The sequence below is a fragment of the Danio rerio genome, chromosome 9 (genome assembly GCF_049306965.1).
Source record: "Danio rerio strain Tuebingen ecotype United States chromosome 9, GRCz12tu, whole genome shotgun sequence".
Classification (NCBI taxonomy): Eukaryota; Metazoa; Chordata; class Actinopteri; order Cypriniformes; family Danionidae; genus Danio; species Danio rerio.
Genome location: NC_133184.1, coordinates 11,720,001 through 11,736,982, shown reverse-complemented (window position 1 = coordinate 11,736,982; position 16,982 = coordinate 11,720,001). Strand labels below are relative to the sequence as shown.

The window sequence follows — 16,982 nt, the reverse complement described above, 5'->3', positions numbered from 1 at the left end:
CAGCTGAATTTGGTAGGCTAAATTGTCCGTAGTGTATGAGTGTGTGTGTGAATGTGTGTGTGGATGTTTCCCAGAGATGAGTTGTGGTTGGAAGGGCATCCGCTGCGTAAAAAACTTGCTGGATAAGTTGGCGGTTTTTTCCGCTGTGGCGACTACGGATTAATAAAGGGACTAAGCCGACAAGAAAATGAATGAATGAATGAATAATAATAATAATAATGATAAAAATCTAATTTTATTTGAGAAGGATTAATTCATTACATTATAAATTAATTTTATGAAGATGTCTTTTTACAAATGTTAGAAATTTACATTAGGATATAATAAATTAAATTACATCTTGCAAAAAAAATGCACTATATCTGAATGTGTGTATGTGTATCATTTAAAGTTTAGTTTTAGTAAAATTGTATACAATACTTTATTTTACAGTAATAAAAAAAGGAAAAGTTGTGCTAAAATGTTATAAAATGTTTATTTTAAATAAATGAAATTTCTGAATGTTTGTGTGTGGATGTTTCCCAGAGATGGGTCGCAGCTGGAAGCGCATCCGCAGCATAAAAATATGTGCTGGATAGGCTGACGGTTCATTACGCTGTGGCGACCCCGGATTGATAGGGGGACTAAGCCGAAAAGAAAATGAAGGAATAAATGAATGACATTTCTATCATAATGGATGTTCGGTTCTGGGTTTTTTGGAGTCGACTCAGATTCTTGACTCCTAATTTTTGGAGTCGGTGGAAACATGCTGTATCATATCATGCTTTAATGCTACTGCTGTACTTTTTACAGCATATTTTAATAGTCTAGTTTAGATAATTTAGAAAATTATATTGCTATCTTGGGAATAGAAAGTTGAAACATCAATTTATTATCGAAATGTTTAAATCAATTCAAGTTTATTTCTATAGAGCTTTTATAATGTAGGTTGTGTCAAAGCGGTTTAACATAGAAGTTCTAGTAAAGTCCGGATTTCAGGGTTTAATGAAAGATGTGTAGCAGTTCAATAACAAAGAAAAAAAAAAACAATTGTGGTCAAACGACATTTAAAAAAAAAAAAACAATAATAAATGTCATGCAGGACCAACCCAAATCTGCGGTTGTTCATTTTTCTTTATTTTTTTTCTTTATTTTTATTGACACTCCAACCTATCAATAAATAAAATAGCTAGATTTTCCATTTAATTAATGACCAATTAAATATTATAACCCTACACAAAATGTTTAACTTAATTAATTCATACATTAGCAAACCTAAAATAAAAGCAGAGTGACTGTGCCTTTCAGCATCATATTGCTCTCTCTCGTAAATGTGTTTTTTTTTTTTTTTTTGGACTTTTAAAAAGCTCATTGCTTAACTTTTAAATATCACTGTTTGTTTTGTGCAGTTTGTTCATTATTGTAATTCAATAAGGGTTAATGGGGCGGCATACGCCAGAAGAAAAGGAGTGAGTCAAGCCTGTTTTTGAACACTTGGCTTTGGCTAAATATTTTTTTTAAATCTTCTTTTGAAAACGAATTTGATTCGGTAGTCATAAACTATATCTTAATTCTGATGTTCTCATGAAATACATTCTGATGTATTTTTATATTTTCTGTTTACAAAATAAATGGAAGAATGAATATTAGAGGTGAAATTGAGTGCATTCAGGGCCAAAACATAACCACGACCACATTTATTGTCAGATTTTGTGACAATAAATAAATCTTGCCTACTTTTGTCATTATGGTTAGTGATTTATTAATAAATTAATAAATAAATAAATTAATTAATTAATTAATTTATTCATGAAATGGGCATGAGATAAATAAAATTACTTGAGATTATAACAGCAGCCAATAGCTTTAACATAACATCATAATTTTACCTGCAGTACTAATTTAAGATCCGCAAATAGTATCTGATTCGCTCCAAATTCACACACATATACATATAGACTATATTTCATTTTTAACACAGCAAACCTGACATCACATCCAAACAAATGCTTTGAAACAAAAATGCAAAAGGTGTACATGCTTTATAAGGATTTGAGAGTGAAAGCAAACTTCATCCTGCAGGACTATTCATAATAGCCTAGAGTGCTCATAGTTGCGAAATTCAAAAGCAAGTGTAAATTGTGTTAACATACATTCAAATCAGGCATCTTCAGTGTTCATTGTGGTAGAGAATGAGGATCATAACTATAGCATGTTACTGCTTCGTTCAGGAGGATTTGAAAAAAACAGACTCGACTCTGGAAGTCGATTCCAGTACTAGATCCATTGAGAGTCGACTCCCCATCCCTAGTTTTTTTTTTTTTTAAATGAAGCAGCACAACTCCTTTAGCATGACTAATAATAGCAAATGTTTTGTCAAGTCAAATTCACAACTACTCTAGCCTTAAATTAATGACTATTCTAATTTTAAATGTAATTTGTTTTGTTTTTACTGTATTATTGATCAAAGAAATGCAGCCTTGGTGAGCATAAAAAAGGTCCCCCAAAAACTTGATCAAATCATGCAACCACTACATTTCTGAGCATTTGTTTGTGTGTGTTTGAAGTGCAGTAATTTTGAGATTGTTTAAGGGTTCGTATGCCATTTGTGTATTTCAGACGTTGTCCAGACTGTCCTGTGCTTTCAAGAAAGACAATCAGACCAGGGTGGTCGTGTGTGATCTTGGCAACCCAATGAAAGGAGGAACTAAGGTGACCTACAGCCTTTCTAAGCTAAATATCTGCATAGTCGTTTGTACCAAAAGTGATTTATTTTTATTATATTTCTATCCACTGTAACCAAAATTAACATTCATTTATGTTGAAATTGTGTTGTTTGTGCAGATAGTAGCAGGATTGCGCTTCAGCGTGCATCAGCTCTCCGAACAGGACACAGAAGTCAAGTTTGGATTGCAGATTCAGAGGTATTTTAATGAATGCTTTCACAACAGTATATAATTACAGCAGACTATTGGTTTGCATTTGGCGGGGGTAATTAAAAAGGTTTTTCTGGACTGTCTTTAACCAAAGACGACCATTAGAACAAATTTAAGAAAAAAACGTTGCAGACATATATTCACTTCCTGTCTTTTTGTATTTTATTTAAATCAATAAAACTTCAGACAGTGTTCACTTCTATTCATAAAGTGTCCTGCTGACTGGAGGTGATTTATGTTTTCAAGTGTTAATTAAAGGGGACTGAAGTTTGTCTCTGTGTGAGAACATCCTGCTTTGCTTTCAGTCTGTTGTATGTTCCTCATATCCATGTTTACTTTAAAGGGTTAGTTCACCCTACCAATTTAAATTCTGTTTTTAATTATTCATCTGTTTGTTCTAATCTTGCGAATCTTCGAAATACAAGTTAAAATATTTTAGATTAAATCTAAGAACTCTCTCATCCTCCATAGACAGCCATTGTTCATTGACATTCAAAGTCTAGTAAAATGAGCATCGTCAAAATATTCTATGTGACTTCAGTGGTTCAACTGTGATCATATAAAGCTCCAAGAACATTTTTGGTGTGCTTTAAAAATACAAATGCCACTGTTATTATCATCTCTTCCACATCAGGTCAGGTTATGCGTTTACTACTGGCAATATGGCTTATTACCATTAGTCAACAGCGCTACATGCAAGCTCCTAATTCAATTTCTCTTTATTTCTACAGCACTTTGACAATGTAGATTTTGTCAAAGCAGCCTAACATAAAAGTTCTAGTAAATTGAAACTGCGTCAGTCCAGAGTTGAAGTTCAGTTTAGTTCAATTCAGTGTGGGGCTGTGCGATATGGGCACTAGAAATCTATCTTGATTTTATTAAACAATAGTGCGATTTTGAGTTTAATCATGATTTTGACACACAGAGCTTTTACAGTGTAAGTCTGAAATATATTTGCAAAGGAAAACAATTAGATCTTTATTAAAGACCTGTAACATGTCTCTAAAACAAACATAAAAAATAAAATACAAAATCACCTAGTAAAAGTGTAACAAATTGTCTCGAGAACAGACCTATGGCATGTTATTAAGCTCAGTCGCCTGTTCTCATGCTCTGTTTAGGCAAGCTGCGTTATGATTGGTTCCAATGGCAAACTGTGGGAAAATCGTGCTGGAAGGCCATAGATATATACACTAGATATCGCATAGGGACCCTGAGCATGCGTCAATAGTGCCGCCACATTGGTACAGTGCTCCCAGGACAAATGTCATTCAACCACACTAGTCAAGACAGTGTTATGATGTGAAGATGCTGGACTTTAGCGCTGTCTACGGGTGTAGTAATGAGCAAACAAAAAAAATAAAGCACAAAGGCAGAAAATTTCATAGGTAAAATTAAGTTTTTTACATTTTGTATGTTATGAACTTTTGTGCTGAACAGGTAACGTTACTGATGATAATACAGTCTCTTACTGCATTCAGCATCAGGCAAAGTAGCACCAACTAGCACTAAACACTCGGCTTATGCTGGTTTTGTTGAATAAAATCAGCAAACAATGCAAAACAAATATGACAACGAGATGCTGCGCTGCCAGAAACTTGTATTATTGTCGGCTAGTAAACGAGTCGTTCATAACAGAGATTCATTCACAAACGAATCGCTCCCTCCGTCAGTATGAGAAGTGAAAGCAGGAGAGGAGGTGTGTTTCAGGACACGGATTAGATCAAATTTAACAGGGAGGGAGGATAGTACATTTCCATACACACAAACACACACTTTTTGTCAGGAATGCCAGTGCGATCACTGATCCATCAATGTAGAGAAGTGATGTAAAATTATAAGTTTCGTATTTTCAAAAAATTATTGCATACTAACATCCAGGAAAACTCCCGATCATAGATATATGTGTATTCCTCTGGCATTGGATGGCCACAGTCCTCCACTGTACCTTGGTCCCGCATTCATTTCAAAGGAGCGCTACCCTGTTCCAAAATGGCGGCTCTATTGACGCATTCTTTCCAATAGACAACAACAGGGTATGCGACATCTAATGTATATATCTATGCTGGAAGGCGATTAAGAAATTGTGCATGTTCAAATCGCGATTCCAATTAATCGCACAACCCTAGTTCAGTGTAGTTGTAGTGCAGTGTTAAATTTCACTGCTGAAAGTCCAAACACCGACGAGAAAATCCATTGATGTGCAGCTATACTAGTCCCAAACCAAGCAAGCCAGTGGCAAGAAACAAACTTCACCAATTGAAAGTGAAACCAGAGAGAAACCAGGCTCAGATGGGCGTGATCATTTCTCCTCTGGCTGTGAACAAACTTCTTGTGCAGAGCTGCTTTCTAGACGCCGGAGTCTGGAGAATGCTGGACGTCCACTGTGGAGAAGCTGCAGGTCTGAGTAGGTCACCAGCGGGTGTTTAGGCTGGCCCACAAGATCAATGCAGACTAGTCCGTCTTACATTATTGAGTGTAGTAAACACACACCCTGATCTGATTAAGAAGACATTGGCATTGGACATAGAATACGGATGACAGAGTATTTTTTTTCTGGACATTGAGCATCTCGGAATCATTGCTGTCTATGGAGGATTAGAGAGCTCTCTGATTTCATCTCAATTATCCTAATTTGTGTTTTTAAATGAACAAAGTCTGAGGGCATTGAACAACATGGGTAATTAATAACAGAATCCTTTTTGGCTGGACTACCCATTTAATGATTTGCAAAACATTTCATAAACGTAAAGAGATAGTAGCACACGGTGTGTGTTTTCCAAATAAAGCTTCGGTCATAAATTACTGAAATGTCCACCAGTTGTTGATGCAACAACACCACCTTCTGTTTGCTTGTGTAATTGAATCATTTCCTTTTTCTTTCAGCACAAATCAGTTCAACAATACCAGCAATCTGGTGTCTGTTGTCACAAAGCTCGCTGTGCTGGCCAAAGTGGAATTAAGAGGGTATGGTTATTTTTTTATTATTATTATTATTATTAACAGAATTGCCCGTGGTTACTCTAGTTCCACGCTAGTCTGAAGTGTTTCTAGTAAAATAAACTTTTTATGTCTTAAAATACACCAGTGGCTTTTGTTTGTATCAAGAAGGACACCAGTAATTACTCAAATGGATCACATGTCCTAATTAAACTTTGGCCTAATTCTGTATGTGAAACTAGGCCTAAGAAAACTAACTTTTTTTTTTTTTATTTGACTGACTTGCCCAAAACAAATGATTTAGTGTGGATTGAGTGTTCAGAAATGTTCAAACAACTATAATAATTATGTTGGCACCTATAGCTTACTGATCATCACAGTAATATATTGTGCAACTGCACTGCAGGCATCTTGAGGTTGAATTCCGAAACACGGACCCCTCCTTCAACATTTTTATTATATTGTTTAACTATAAGTATTTATGAATTTTATTATTAGGTGTATTATTAGAAGTACATTGTGATTAGTTTTAGGTCCAATATTGTTTATAATTTGTATTAATAATATGTGTAAGATATCTGAGTTGTTAAAGTTTATTTTATTTGCGTATGATACAAGTATCTTTTGTTCTGAGGATAATTTAGCAAAACTTGTGGAGTCGATTAAAACAGAAATTAATAAATTGATATTGTGGTTTGACATGAATAAATTGTCATTAAATATAAGTAAAGCAAAGCTTATGTTATTTGGGAAATTAAAAAGTAGTCAAAATATATAGATTTAAAACTTGATTGTAAAGTTATTGAAAGAGTGTATGCGATTAAGTTTCTTGGTGTTGTATTGGATCATAAAATTAGTTGGGAACCTCATATAAATAATGTGATATTAAAATGTACAAAATCTGTAGCAATAGTTTATAAAGCAAGCTTTATCTTGGGCAGAAAATAAATGTATGTATTATAGAACACACTTATGTTGCCATATATGAGTTATTGTGTTGAAATTTGGGAGAATACATATAAATCTAACTTGCAATCCTTATGTACAATGTAGATAATATTAGAATGATAGAAAATGTGGGGTATATGGAGCATACAAACCCTTTTCTTTTTTAAATTAAAGATACTCAAGTTCAATGATTTGGTTAAATTAAAAACAGCACAATTTATGTTTAAAGCTAGGAATAAAATACTTGCGAAAGGCATACAAAAGTTTTTGAAGAAAGACAAGGGGGGTATAATCTGAGGGAACAAAATTTTAGGAGGTTGAAAACAGGGACAAGCTTAAAAGATTTGTGTATGTCTATATGTGGTGTGAAATTATAAAACAGCCTGGAACAGATTATCAAACACTGTAAGGATAATAACCAATTTAAATAGTTGTTTATATATATATATATATATATATATATATATATATATATATATATATATATATATATATATATATATATATATATATATTACTTAAGTAAATGAGAAGGGCATGATGAAATTTCAATTAATGGCTGTTTGCAATACTATATATTTTTTTGGGTTCATGTTATAAAACGTAAATTTACAAATGGTATGAAATGTCAAAAATGCCAAAAGGATAAAATATGTGTCATGTTAAAAGATGAGATAAGTAAAAGGAGAAATAAGTTGAAGTAGTAAACGAATGACGTGTGTGGTAATGGGGTGGGGAAAGTAATCTGCTTGTGCTTCATCTCGCTCCATTTCGGCCATGTTGAAATGTATTTTGTTTAAAGAATTGTTTTGCGTATGATTTTTCTGTTCGAAATAAATAATTTAAATCAAATAAAACATATTTATTGAGAACCATATCACTATATTAGAATGATTTAAGAAGAAGAATTTGACACAGAACTACTGCCCAAATATTATAACATATGTAGAGTTCAGATGCAAAAACCTTTCAATGCCATCAGAGTTTTTTTTTCCTAAAATGAGCATTTTTCTCAGCCTCCTATGTTTATCTTTTGTTGTTTCACTTTAAAGTCAATGAAAAGAACTTTTGTCATTATAAAAGTGAAATTTCTGAGCCTACACACAAGATTAGAAGAAAAATGCTCATTTTGGAAGAAAATATCAAGCGGCGTTTAGAGGTTTTTGCATCAAAACTCTTTATATGTAATATTAATAAAAATCTTCTTATGAATTGAAGGGTTTCTGCACCAGAGCAGGTGTTTACCTATTGCTAACTGGCAGCCGAAAGAGAATCCTGTTCTTCATCCTGCTCCATTTCGGCCATGTTGAAATGTATTTTGTTTTAAGAATTGTTTTGCGAAAGATTTTTCTGTTGGAACTAAATAAATTAAATCAAACGCAACGTATTTATTGAGAACCATATCACTATATTAGAATGATTTAAGAAGAATTATATGACACAAACTACTGCTTAAATATTTTAACATATGTAGAGTTCAGATGCAAAAACCTTTCAATGCCATCTATATTTGTTTTCTAAAATGACCATTTTCCCAGTTTCCTATGTTTGTATTCAGTTATTTCACTTTAAAGTCAATGGAAAGAACTTGTTCGTCATTATAAAAGTAACAATTCTTAGCCTACACACAAGAGTCTGACAAAAATGCTAATTTTAGAAGAAAATATCAAGCGGCGTTTAGAGGTTTTTGCATCGAAACTCTTCATATATAATATTAATAAATATCTTCTTTATGAATTAAAGGGTTTCTGCGCCAGAGCAGGTGTTTTTACCTATTGCTAACTGGCAGCCGAAAGAGAATCCTGTTCTGGAGGATGACATTGGCCCTCTTGTACAGCACATCTATGAGGTAGAAAAAAAGACATTTGACTTCCATCACTTTCATGCTGTTTGAAGTTTGCAATATTTGATCTTTTGTAAACTTTGATCTTCCCAGCTAAGAAACAAAGGACCCAGTACATTCAGCAAGGCCATTTTGGATGTGCAGTGGCCCTACAGATTCAACAACGGCTCTCTGCTTTACATCACCAAGTTTTCAGTGGACGGAAACATGAACTGCAGCTCAAACAGGGAGCTCAACCCTCTGAATGTCACAGTATGTGTCTGACAAAACTAATCTTTTTATATTTAAGACTGTTGATAAGAGGATAGCCATAATTGACTCTTCCTCAGCTTGTTTCAAACCTAGGTTTCTTATTCTATTGAACACAAAGGAAGATAAACTGAAGTATGCTGGAAAAAAAACAGCCATTGGCTTCCATCTAGTAATAGTAGTTCCACTTGTAATTTTTGTTCCTACTATGTATGTCAACGTCTGCTTTTCTTTCTTCGAGATATCTTGTTTTGTGTTCAACAGAAAAAATAAGCATATTAAAGCTCATAAAAGCTTAGCTTGAGGAAATAGTGAGGACATTTTCATTGTTTGGGTGAACAGGACCTAAAATTTCACTCCACAAATTATATTATATTAAACATCACATACTTTGTATTCTGATTGACAATGATATTCTGTCAAAGCACACATACATATTACTTGTTTATTAAAACACATTAATGATGTCCTCTAAAAAAAAAAAAACATTTTGAAAAATAAAAATATTCTGTGTTTGCTTGGTCAAAAATGGTTTATAGGATGTCAGTAGTTGATTACTTTTGTTTTGTTTTTTTGCTTCACCTAGAGTCCCAGATTTCTTGACCAGAATGACACCTCTGCAAGTGGAGCAGAAGGAAGAAACAGACACAATGTTCATCGCAGGGACCTGGAGGAAAAACATGGGGAAGAAAACCTGGAGATTCTGGTATAGTCACACTTTTATTTTTTATTTTTATTTTTTTTACCACAGATTGTGATGTATTTGTTTGTTTGCTTTATTTATAGAGCACATTTAAAAACAACAGATGTTGACCAAAGTGCTTTACAAAAAGACCAGCATACAAAATCTATACCTATATATAAAAATAAGCAAAATAAATAAAACTGATTAAAATTAATTAATTGCAATTAAAATGCAAGAGACAGAAGGTGATTTTTTTAGATGAGACTTAAAAGCACCAAGTGAAGAACATGACCTGATATGTAAAGGCAGACTATTCCACAGTCAGGGGGCTGCAGCAGAAAAAGCCCTGTCACCTCTTGATTTCAACCGTGTTTTGGGGACAACTAGCTGAAACTTGTTTTCCGACCTGATTGGCCTTAACGAAGTGTGCCAGTGAAGAAGCTCAGAGATGTAAATAGGTGCCAGACCATTCAAACTTTTTTAAAACAAGTAGCAATATCTTATATTGAATCCTAAGTTGTACTAAATATTTGCAGGAGTTTTATTCAGAATTCAGATGTAAGTGGTGTTCATAAAGATGAGTTTTTTAATGATGCAAACAGTAATATTATGTTTTTCAGCATGATTTACAGCAGATGTCCGCTAAAATCCACTTAAATTTGGTATTACAGTAGTTTGTATACTAAAAAACATTTTCATGTGTTTAGAACATGTAGAATAATTTGATGACTTGACTCAAATTTAAGACTTATTTAATTGCATATTAAAAGTTTCAAGGATCTCAGTGCAACCTCAAAAACAAAATAATTGTCATTTTTAGACTTTTAAAACTTTTGCCACTATCCTTCAAACCACAAAGTTTCAAACATTTGTCAGCAAAACATTTTTATTATCTTAAATTTTTTTATTTGACTATTTTATTGACTTTTATTTTTACAGAAGTTATTTGAAAGATAAAGGCAGATGCTTTAATGAGCTTTCTGTATGTTTAAACATAACTTTTGCCAACTTAAAATGCAGACACCAAAATGGGACATCTCATCTACAATCCATATTTACTTGATAATACACAATATGTTTGATAATACACATGTAATATCATACTACATTTAGAAACCTGGAGTTGTTTATTTACTTATTAAGAAAGATATTGTGTTTAACTAAAGCACAATAAATTGATTGGTAACGTTAGACATTTCACGTTATTTGTCATTTCAAATAGCATGCTGTTCTTTTGAAGTACTTTGTTGATCAAAATAAATCCTGAAAATATGATCACTCTTTCAGACAACTTGTTGAATTTGATTTGTTGGAAACAAAGTTTAACAAGGAATGTTCTTGAGCACCAAATCATGTTAGATTGATTTCTGAAAGATCACATGATGATACAATTATACATGCTGAAAATTCAACTTTGCATCTAAAAATTAAATGCAATCCTAAATGTATCAAAAAAGAAATATATTTTATTGTAATTCATTTATTCATTTTTTTGTCGGCTTAGTCCCTTTATTAATCCGGGGTCGCCACAGCGGAATGAACTGCCAACTTATCCAGCAAGTTTTTACGAAGTGGATGCCCTTCCAGCAGCAACCCATCTCTGGGAAATATCCACACACACATTCACACACACACTCGTACACTACGGACAATTTAGCCTACCCATTTCACCTGTACCACATGTCTTTGGACGGTGGGGAAAAACTGAGCACCCGGAGGAAACCTACGTGAAGCCAGGGAGAACATGCAAACTCCACACAGAAACACCAATTGAGCCGAGGTTTGAACCAGCGAGCTTCTTGCTGTGAGGCGACAGCACTGCCTACTGCGCCACTGCCTCGCCCTATTTAATTGTAATATTGTTTCATATTTATTTATCCATTCATTTATTTATTTGTTTATTTTCCTTTTGTTTTTAAATGTAGCCTGAGTTACCAAAACCTAACACTTAAATTGTAGTGTATATACCAGGTTTTTGGCGACTACAATTAAATTTTTTTAAGACACCCATCACATTAATAGGTTTTTTCCGATATACTCAAGGTGCGAATTACAGGGGGGTTTGGGGGGAATGACTCCTAATTAACACTTGATCCCCCTGAAGGATGTCAAAACATGATGGATGGGGGTCAGCCCTTTAAGTGAGAAATAGCTTTCTCTGATCTGTACCTTAAATATTCATTCATTCATTTATTTTCCTTCAACTTAGTCTCTTTATTCATCAGGTGTCGCCACAGCGGAATGAACAGCCAACTTATCCAGGATATATTTTACAACCCAGTACTGGGAAATATCCATACACTATAGCCAATTTAGTTTATTCAGTTCACCTTTAGCAAATGCCTTTGGACTGTGCGGGAAACCGGAGGACCCAGAGAAAACCCAGGTTAGCACGTGGAGAACATGCAAACTCCACACAGAAATGCCAACTGGCCCAGCCGGGACACGAACCAGCAACCTTCTTGCTGTGAGGCAACAGTGCTAACCACTGAGCCACCTACTCGCCTCATCTTAAATATGAATAATTTCTAGATAGATAATATAAAGATACATTTGACCACCTCTATAACGATTCATATCATTGTGAATGCATATTCGTTCATCAATCTGAAACTGGCAGATCTAGAGCACCGATAGACAACGCAAGTGTTTACAAGACGCTTCTCTTGTAAGATCAGAGTTTGTTTCTACTTATAGCTTAAAAGTAAACTCAATTTAGCTTCATATCTTGTATAGTTTGACCTACAGTAACCTCTAAAAGGGCTCATCAGAGGACACTGTAGGTTAGAATACACTGAATATCCATCAAAGCACTGAAAACTTGAATGTTTTATTCAAATAAATAAATATGATTTAAATAAACACTGAAGCATGTATTAGACCACAGGTGTCAAACTCGGTTCTAAAAGGGCCGCAGATCTGCACAGTTTAGTTCCAACCCTAATTAAACACACCTGATCAAACTAATTGAGTCCTTCAGACTTGTTTGAAACCTACAGGTAGGTGTGTTGGAGCAGGGTTGGAACTAAACTGTGCAGGGCTTCGGCCCACCAGGAATTGAGTTTGACACCCCTGTATTAGACAGACTAACATAACTTTAAAAAAATATACGCCCTGGATTGTCACTGTATAATTCGCATCCTGAATACATCATTATCCATGCATGAAAGTTGTATAAACTGTTTGTTTATACCTGCACAGGATTGTGGGAATGCAGAGTGTCAGGAGATCAAGTGTTTCGTTGGCCGTCTGGAGAAAGGCCAGAGTGCAATTCTATTTATTTATTCTAGACTGGCCGTGAACACCTTTCTCAAGGTAAAAAACTAAACATAAATTAACTGAAATGTTCATTTTCCTTGCCAATTGTGAAGCTCAAAACATCCTTTCCTCACTGCACTATTGACAGTTTGTTAATAAACACCAATGATTTCCTTTCCTTTTAGGCTGAAAGTCAAAACAAGTCATACATTGTTCGATCCTCGGCTTCCTTTAGTGTGATAGAGATGCCGTATAAAAACCTGAATCCTGAGCTCCCAACCAGCACTCAGTCGGTAAGATCTTATTGTGAAACACTCATGAAATTATTATTAGTTTTTTAGTTTTTTTTCCCAACACCAGCAGTTGCCTCAATCTTAAAAGGAAAATAAAATTAAATAATTTACTCACTTTTTTCTCCTGTTAAACACACAAGGAGATATTTGGAAGAATGTTGGGAAACCTGTAACCATTGACTTGAATAGTAATTGTTTCTTATTGTGAAACACTCATGAAATTATTATTAGTTTTTTTTTCCCCAACACCAACAGTTGCCACAATCTTAAAAGGAAAATAAAATTAAATAATATACTCACTTTTTTCTCCTGTTAAACACACAAGGAGATATTTGGAAGAACGTTGGGAAACCTGTAACCATTGACTTGAATAGTATTTGTTTTTCCTACTATGGATGTCAATGGTTACTGGTTTAAAACATTTTTTTTTTAATATTGTCTTCTGTGTTTAATAGAAAACATGAATATATAAAACTGTGGAACCACTTATGGGCAAGTAAATAAACTGTATATTTTGATTTTCGGGTCAACTATCTCTTTAACTAATACCTTCAAATCAACGTGCCAAACACTGGATGGTTGACATTCAGCTTTCAAATGTACAGCAGATACAAAGAAAGTAATTAAGTACATAAATAAATAAAACTATTTTATCCTAGAATAAAAGGAGAATAAAGTCCTCTATCAAACCAAAACTACAGTTAAAGTGTATGATGGAGAAAAGGACTTCATATTTGCATTTATTTTTTTTGTATTAGATGTGTAGTGTTTGTTGATATGATTGGTCATCAGTATCTTTCTCCTGTAGGCGTCCCTGAAGGTGATCTGGAATTCGGAGAACCCTCAGCCTGTCCCGGGATGGGTTGTGGCTCTGGCTGTTCTGGCTGGACTGCTGCTTCTGGCTCTGCTCATCTTTGTCATGTATAAGGTAAACAACTGTAGACTTGAGTTAAATCACACAACCGTCTCTGTGGGTATGACATCTGAATATGAATGAATGAAATATTGACATTACAGTCGAAATTATGTGAATGTATTTTTATGAAAAATTATTTCAGTTGGATAAATCGATGTTTAAAAATATTAAATAATGAACATACAAATTGATGGATGCATAGATATAGTTGGATCATAAAGGGATGAATGGTGGATGGATATAGATATATGATGGATGGATATTGATGTTTTTGTTTTGATAAAGATAGATAAAGGATTGGTAGAAGAGGACTGTTGTATTAATGGATGAAAAGATGAAGATGGATTAATGGATCTGTATATAGAGAGAGGATAGGTGGATGGATGGATATAGATTAAAGATGGATGGGTGGACATAAAAATGATGGATGGATGGATGGATGGATGGATGGATGGATGGATGGATGGATGGATGGATATAGATAGAGAATGGATGTATAGAAGGGATGGATGGATATAGAGAGATAAAGGATGGATAAAAGATGACAGTTGTATTAATGGATGAATTGATGATATAGAGGATGGATGGATGGATATAGAAAGATGATGGATGGATGGATGGATGGATGGATGGATAAATGAGTATAATGTAGATATATTATGGATGGATAAAAGAGGACAGATGTATTAATGGATTTACTAAAAGATGAAGATGGATTAATGGATCTGTATGTATAGAGAGGATAGGTGGATGGATGGATGTAGATTGAAGACGGATGGGTGGATAATAGAAATGATGGACGGATTTAGATAATGGATGTGTATGTATAAAAGGGATGGATGGATATTGACAGATAAAGGATGGATAGAAAAGGACAGTTGTACCAATGGATGAAAAGATGAAGGTGGATGAATGGATCTGTATTGAGAGGATAGATGGATGGATGAATATAGATTGAGGATGGATGGGTGGATATAGAAATGATCGATGGATATAGATAAAGGGTGGATGTGTATGTATAGAAGGGATGGGTGGTTATAGATAGATAAAGGATGGATAGAAGAGGACAGTTGTAGTAATAGATGAAAAGATGAAGATGGATGGATGATATAGATGGAGGATAGATGGGTGGGTATAGAAAAAGGATGGATGGATATTGATTAAGGAGGGATGTATGGATGTGTATACATAGAGAGGATAGATGGATATAGAAAGATGAGATGGGTATACTGTAGATAGATAAAGGATGGATAAAAGAGGACAGCTGTATTAATGGATGTAAAGACTAGGATGGATGGATGGATGGATGGAAGGGTATATTGTAGATAGATAAACTATGGATAGAAGAGGACAGTTGTAATGTATGAAAATGTGAAGTTGGATGAATGGATGGATGGATATAGAAAGAGGATGGATGAATGGATATAGATAGATAAAGGATGGAGAGAAGAGTACAGTTGTATTAATGGATGAGAAGATGAGGATGGATGGATGGATGGATATAAATAAAGGATGGATGTGTATGTATAGAAGGGATGGATGGATATAAACAGATAAAGGATGGATAGAAGAGGACAGTTTTATTAATGGATGAAAAGATGAAGATGGATGGATGATATAGATAGAGGATGGATTGGTGGGTATAGAAAAAGGATGGATGGATACAGATAAAGGATGGATGTAGGGATGTGTATACATATAGAGGATAGATGGATGGATATAGAAAGATGATGGATGATAGATGGGTATACTGTAGATAGATAAAGGATGGATAAAAGAGGACAGCTGTATTAATGGATGAAAAGATTAGGAATGATGGATGGATGAATGGATGATAGAGGATGGATGGATGGATGGATGGATAGATGGATGGGTATACTGTAGATGGATTAAAAGATTAGGATGAATGGATGATGGATGGATATATATATATGGGCGAAGCAGTGGTGCAGTAGGTAGTGCTGTCGCCTCGCAGCAAGAAGGTTGCTGGTTCGATCCCCTCTGCTCAGTTGACGTTTCTGTGTGGAGTTTGCATGTTCTCCCTGCGTTCGCATGGGTTTCCTCCGGGTGCTCCGGTTTCCCCCACAGTCCCAAAACATGTGTTACAGGTGAATTGGGTAAGCTAAACTGTCCGTAGTGTATGAGTGTGTGTGTGAGTGTGTGTGTGGATATTTCCCAAAGATGGGTTGCGGCTGGAAGGGCATCAGCTGTGTAAAAAAAAAAAAAAAACTTGCTGGATAAGTTGGCGGTTAATTAATTAATTAATAAAGGGACTAAGCCGACAAGAAAAATGAATGAATATATATATATATATATATATATATATATATATATATATATATAGTTGAAATCTCCACTTGTCTCACATTCAGGTGTATATATATATATATATGAATGAGTTCTGATCAGTGTGTGTTTAACGCTGGTGTGTGTCGTCCTCAGCTGGGCTTCTTCAATCGCGTTCGGCCTCCACAGGAGGACCGCACAGAGAAAGAGCAGCTTCAGCCGCAGGAGAACGGAGACCGAAACACTGAAGCCTGAGCTCTGCATCTTCACCAGTGCCAACACACCAATGCCACATCCACTGTCGTGTCCTGACTGTAGTGCCCTGACACACTCACTCTGATGTCCTGATGACACACACTACTGCTGCTGTGGACATTTCTAGTGGATTGAATTAAGACTGTGCCAATTCTTTCCCATCATGCTCCTTTCCTTCTTTAACTGCACTGAGTCTTAAAAGCGGATTTCGTTTTCAGTTGGGCGTAGAGATTAACATCTTTAAAAGTGTTACACGTTGAAATTGTTTACTTTAATTAAGGTGAAATAATCATTAAAACAGTACTTTTAAGCTCTTTTTATTTTGAGGAAAGAGGTGAGTTTTGTACATTTTTAGATGCTGGTTCTGCTTCAGTTTGGGTTTTTTCTGTTGGAT

At 34.7% G+C, this 16,982-nt stretch overlaps 1 protein-coding gene across 1 annotated transcript in view; it reads left to right on the top strand.

The window, feature by feature from the left end:
- itgav (integrin, alpha V) overlaps positions 1 to 16,982 on the top strand; it is a 58,716-nt gene that overhangs the window by 41,179 nt on the left and 555 nt on the right. The window contains 10 exon segments of the mRNA NM_001033721.1: positions 2,599 to 2,691; positions 2,824 to 2,903; positions 5,802 to 5,882; positions 8,547 to 8,652; positions 8,740 to 8,898; positions 9,482 to 9,601; positions 12,782 to 12,895; positions 13,024 to 13,131; positions 13,940 to 14,059; positions 16,490 to 16,982. The exon segment at positions 16,490 to 16,982 is cut by the window's right edge and continues 555 nt beyond it. Of these exon segments, the coding sequence (NP_001028893.1) occupies positions 2,599 to 2,691; positions 2,824 to 2,903; positions 5,802 to 5,882; positions 8,547 to 8,652; positions 8,740 to 8,898; positions 9,482 to 9,601; positions 12,782 to 12,895; positions 13,024 to 13,131; positions 13,940 to 14,059; positions 16,490 to 16,588 (1,080 nt within the window). The 3' untranslated portion in view covers positions 16,589 to 16,982.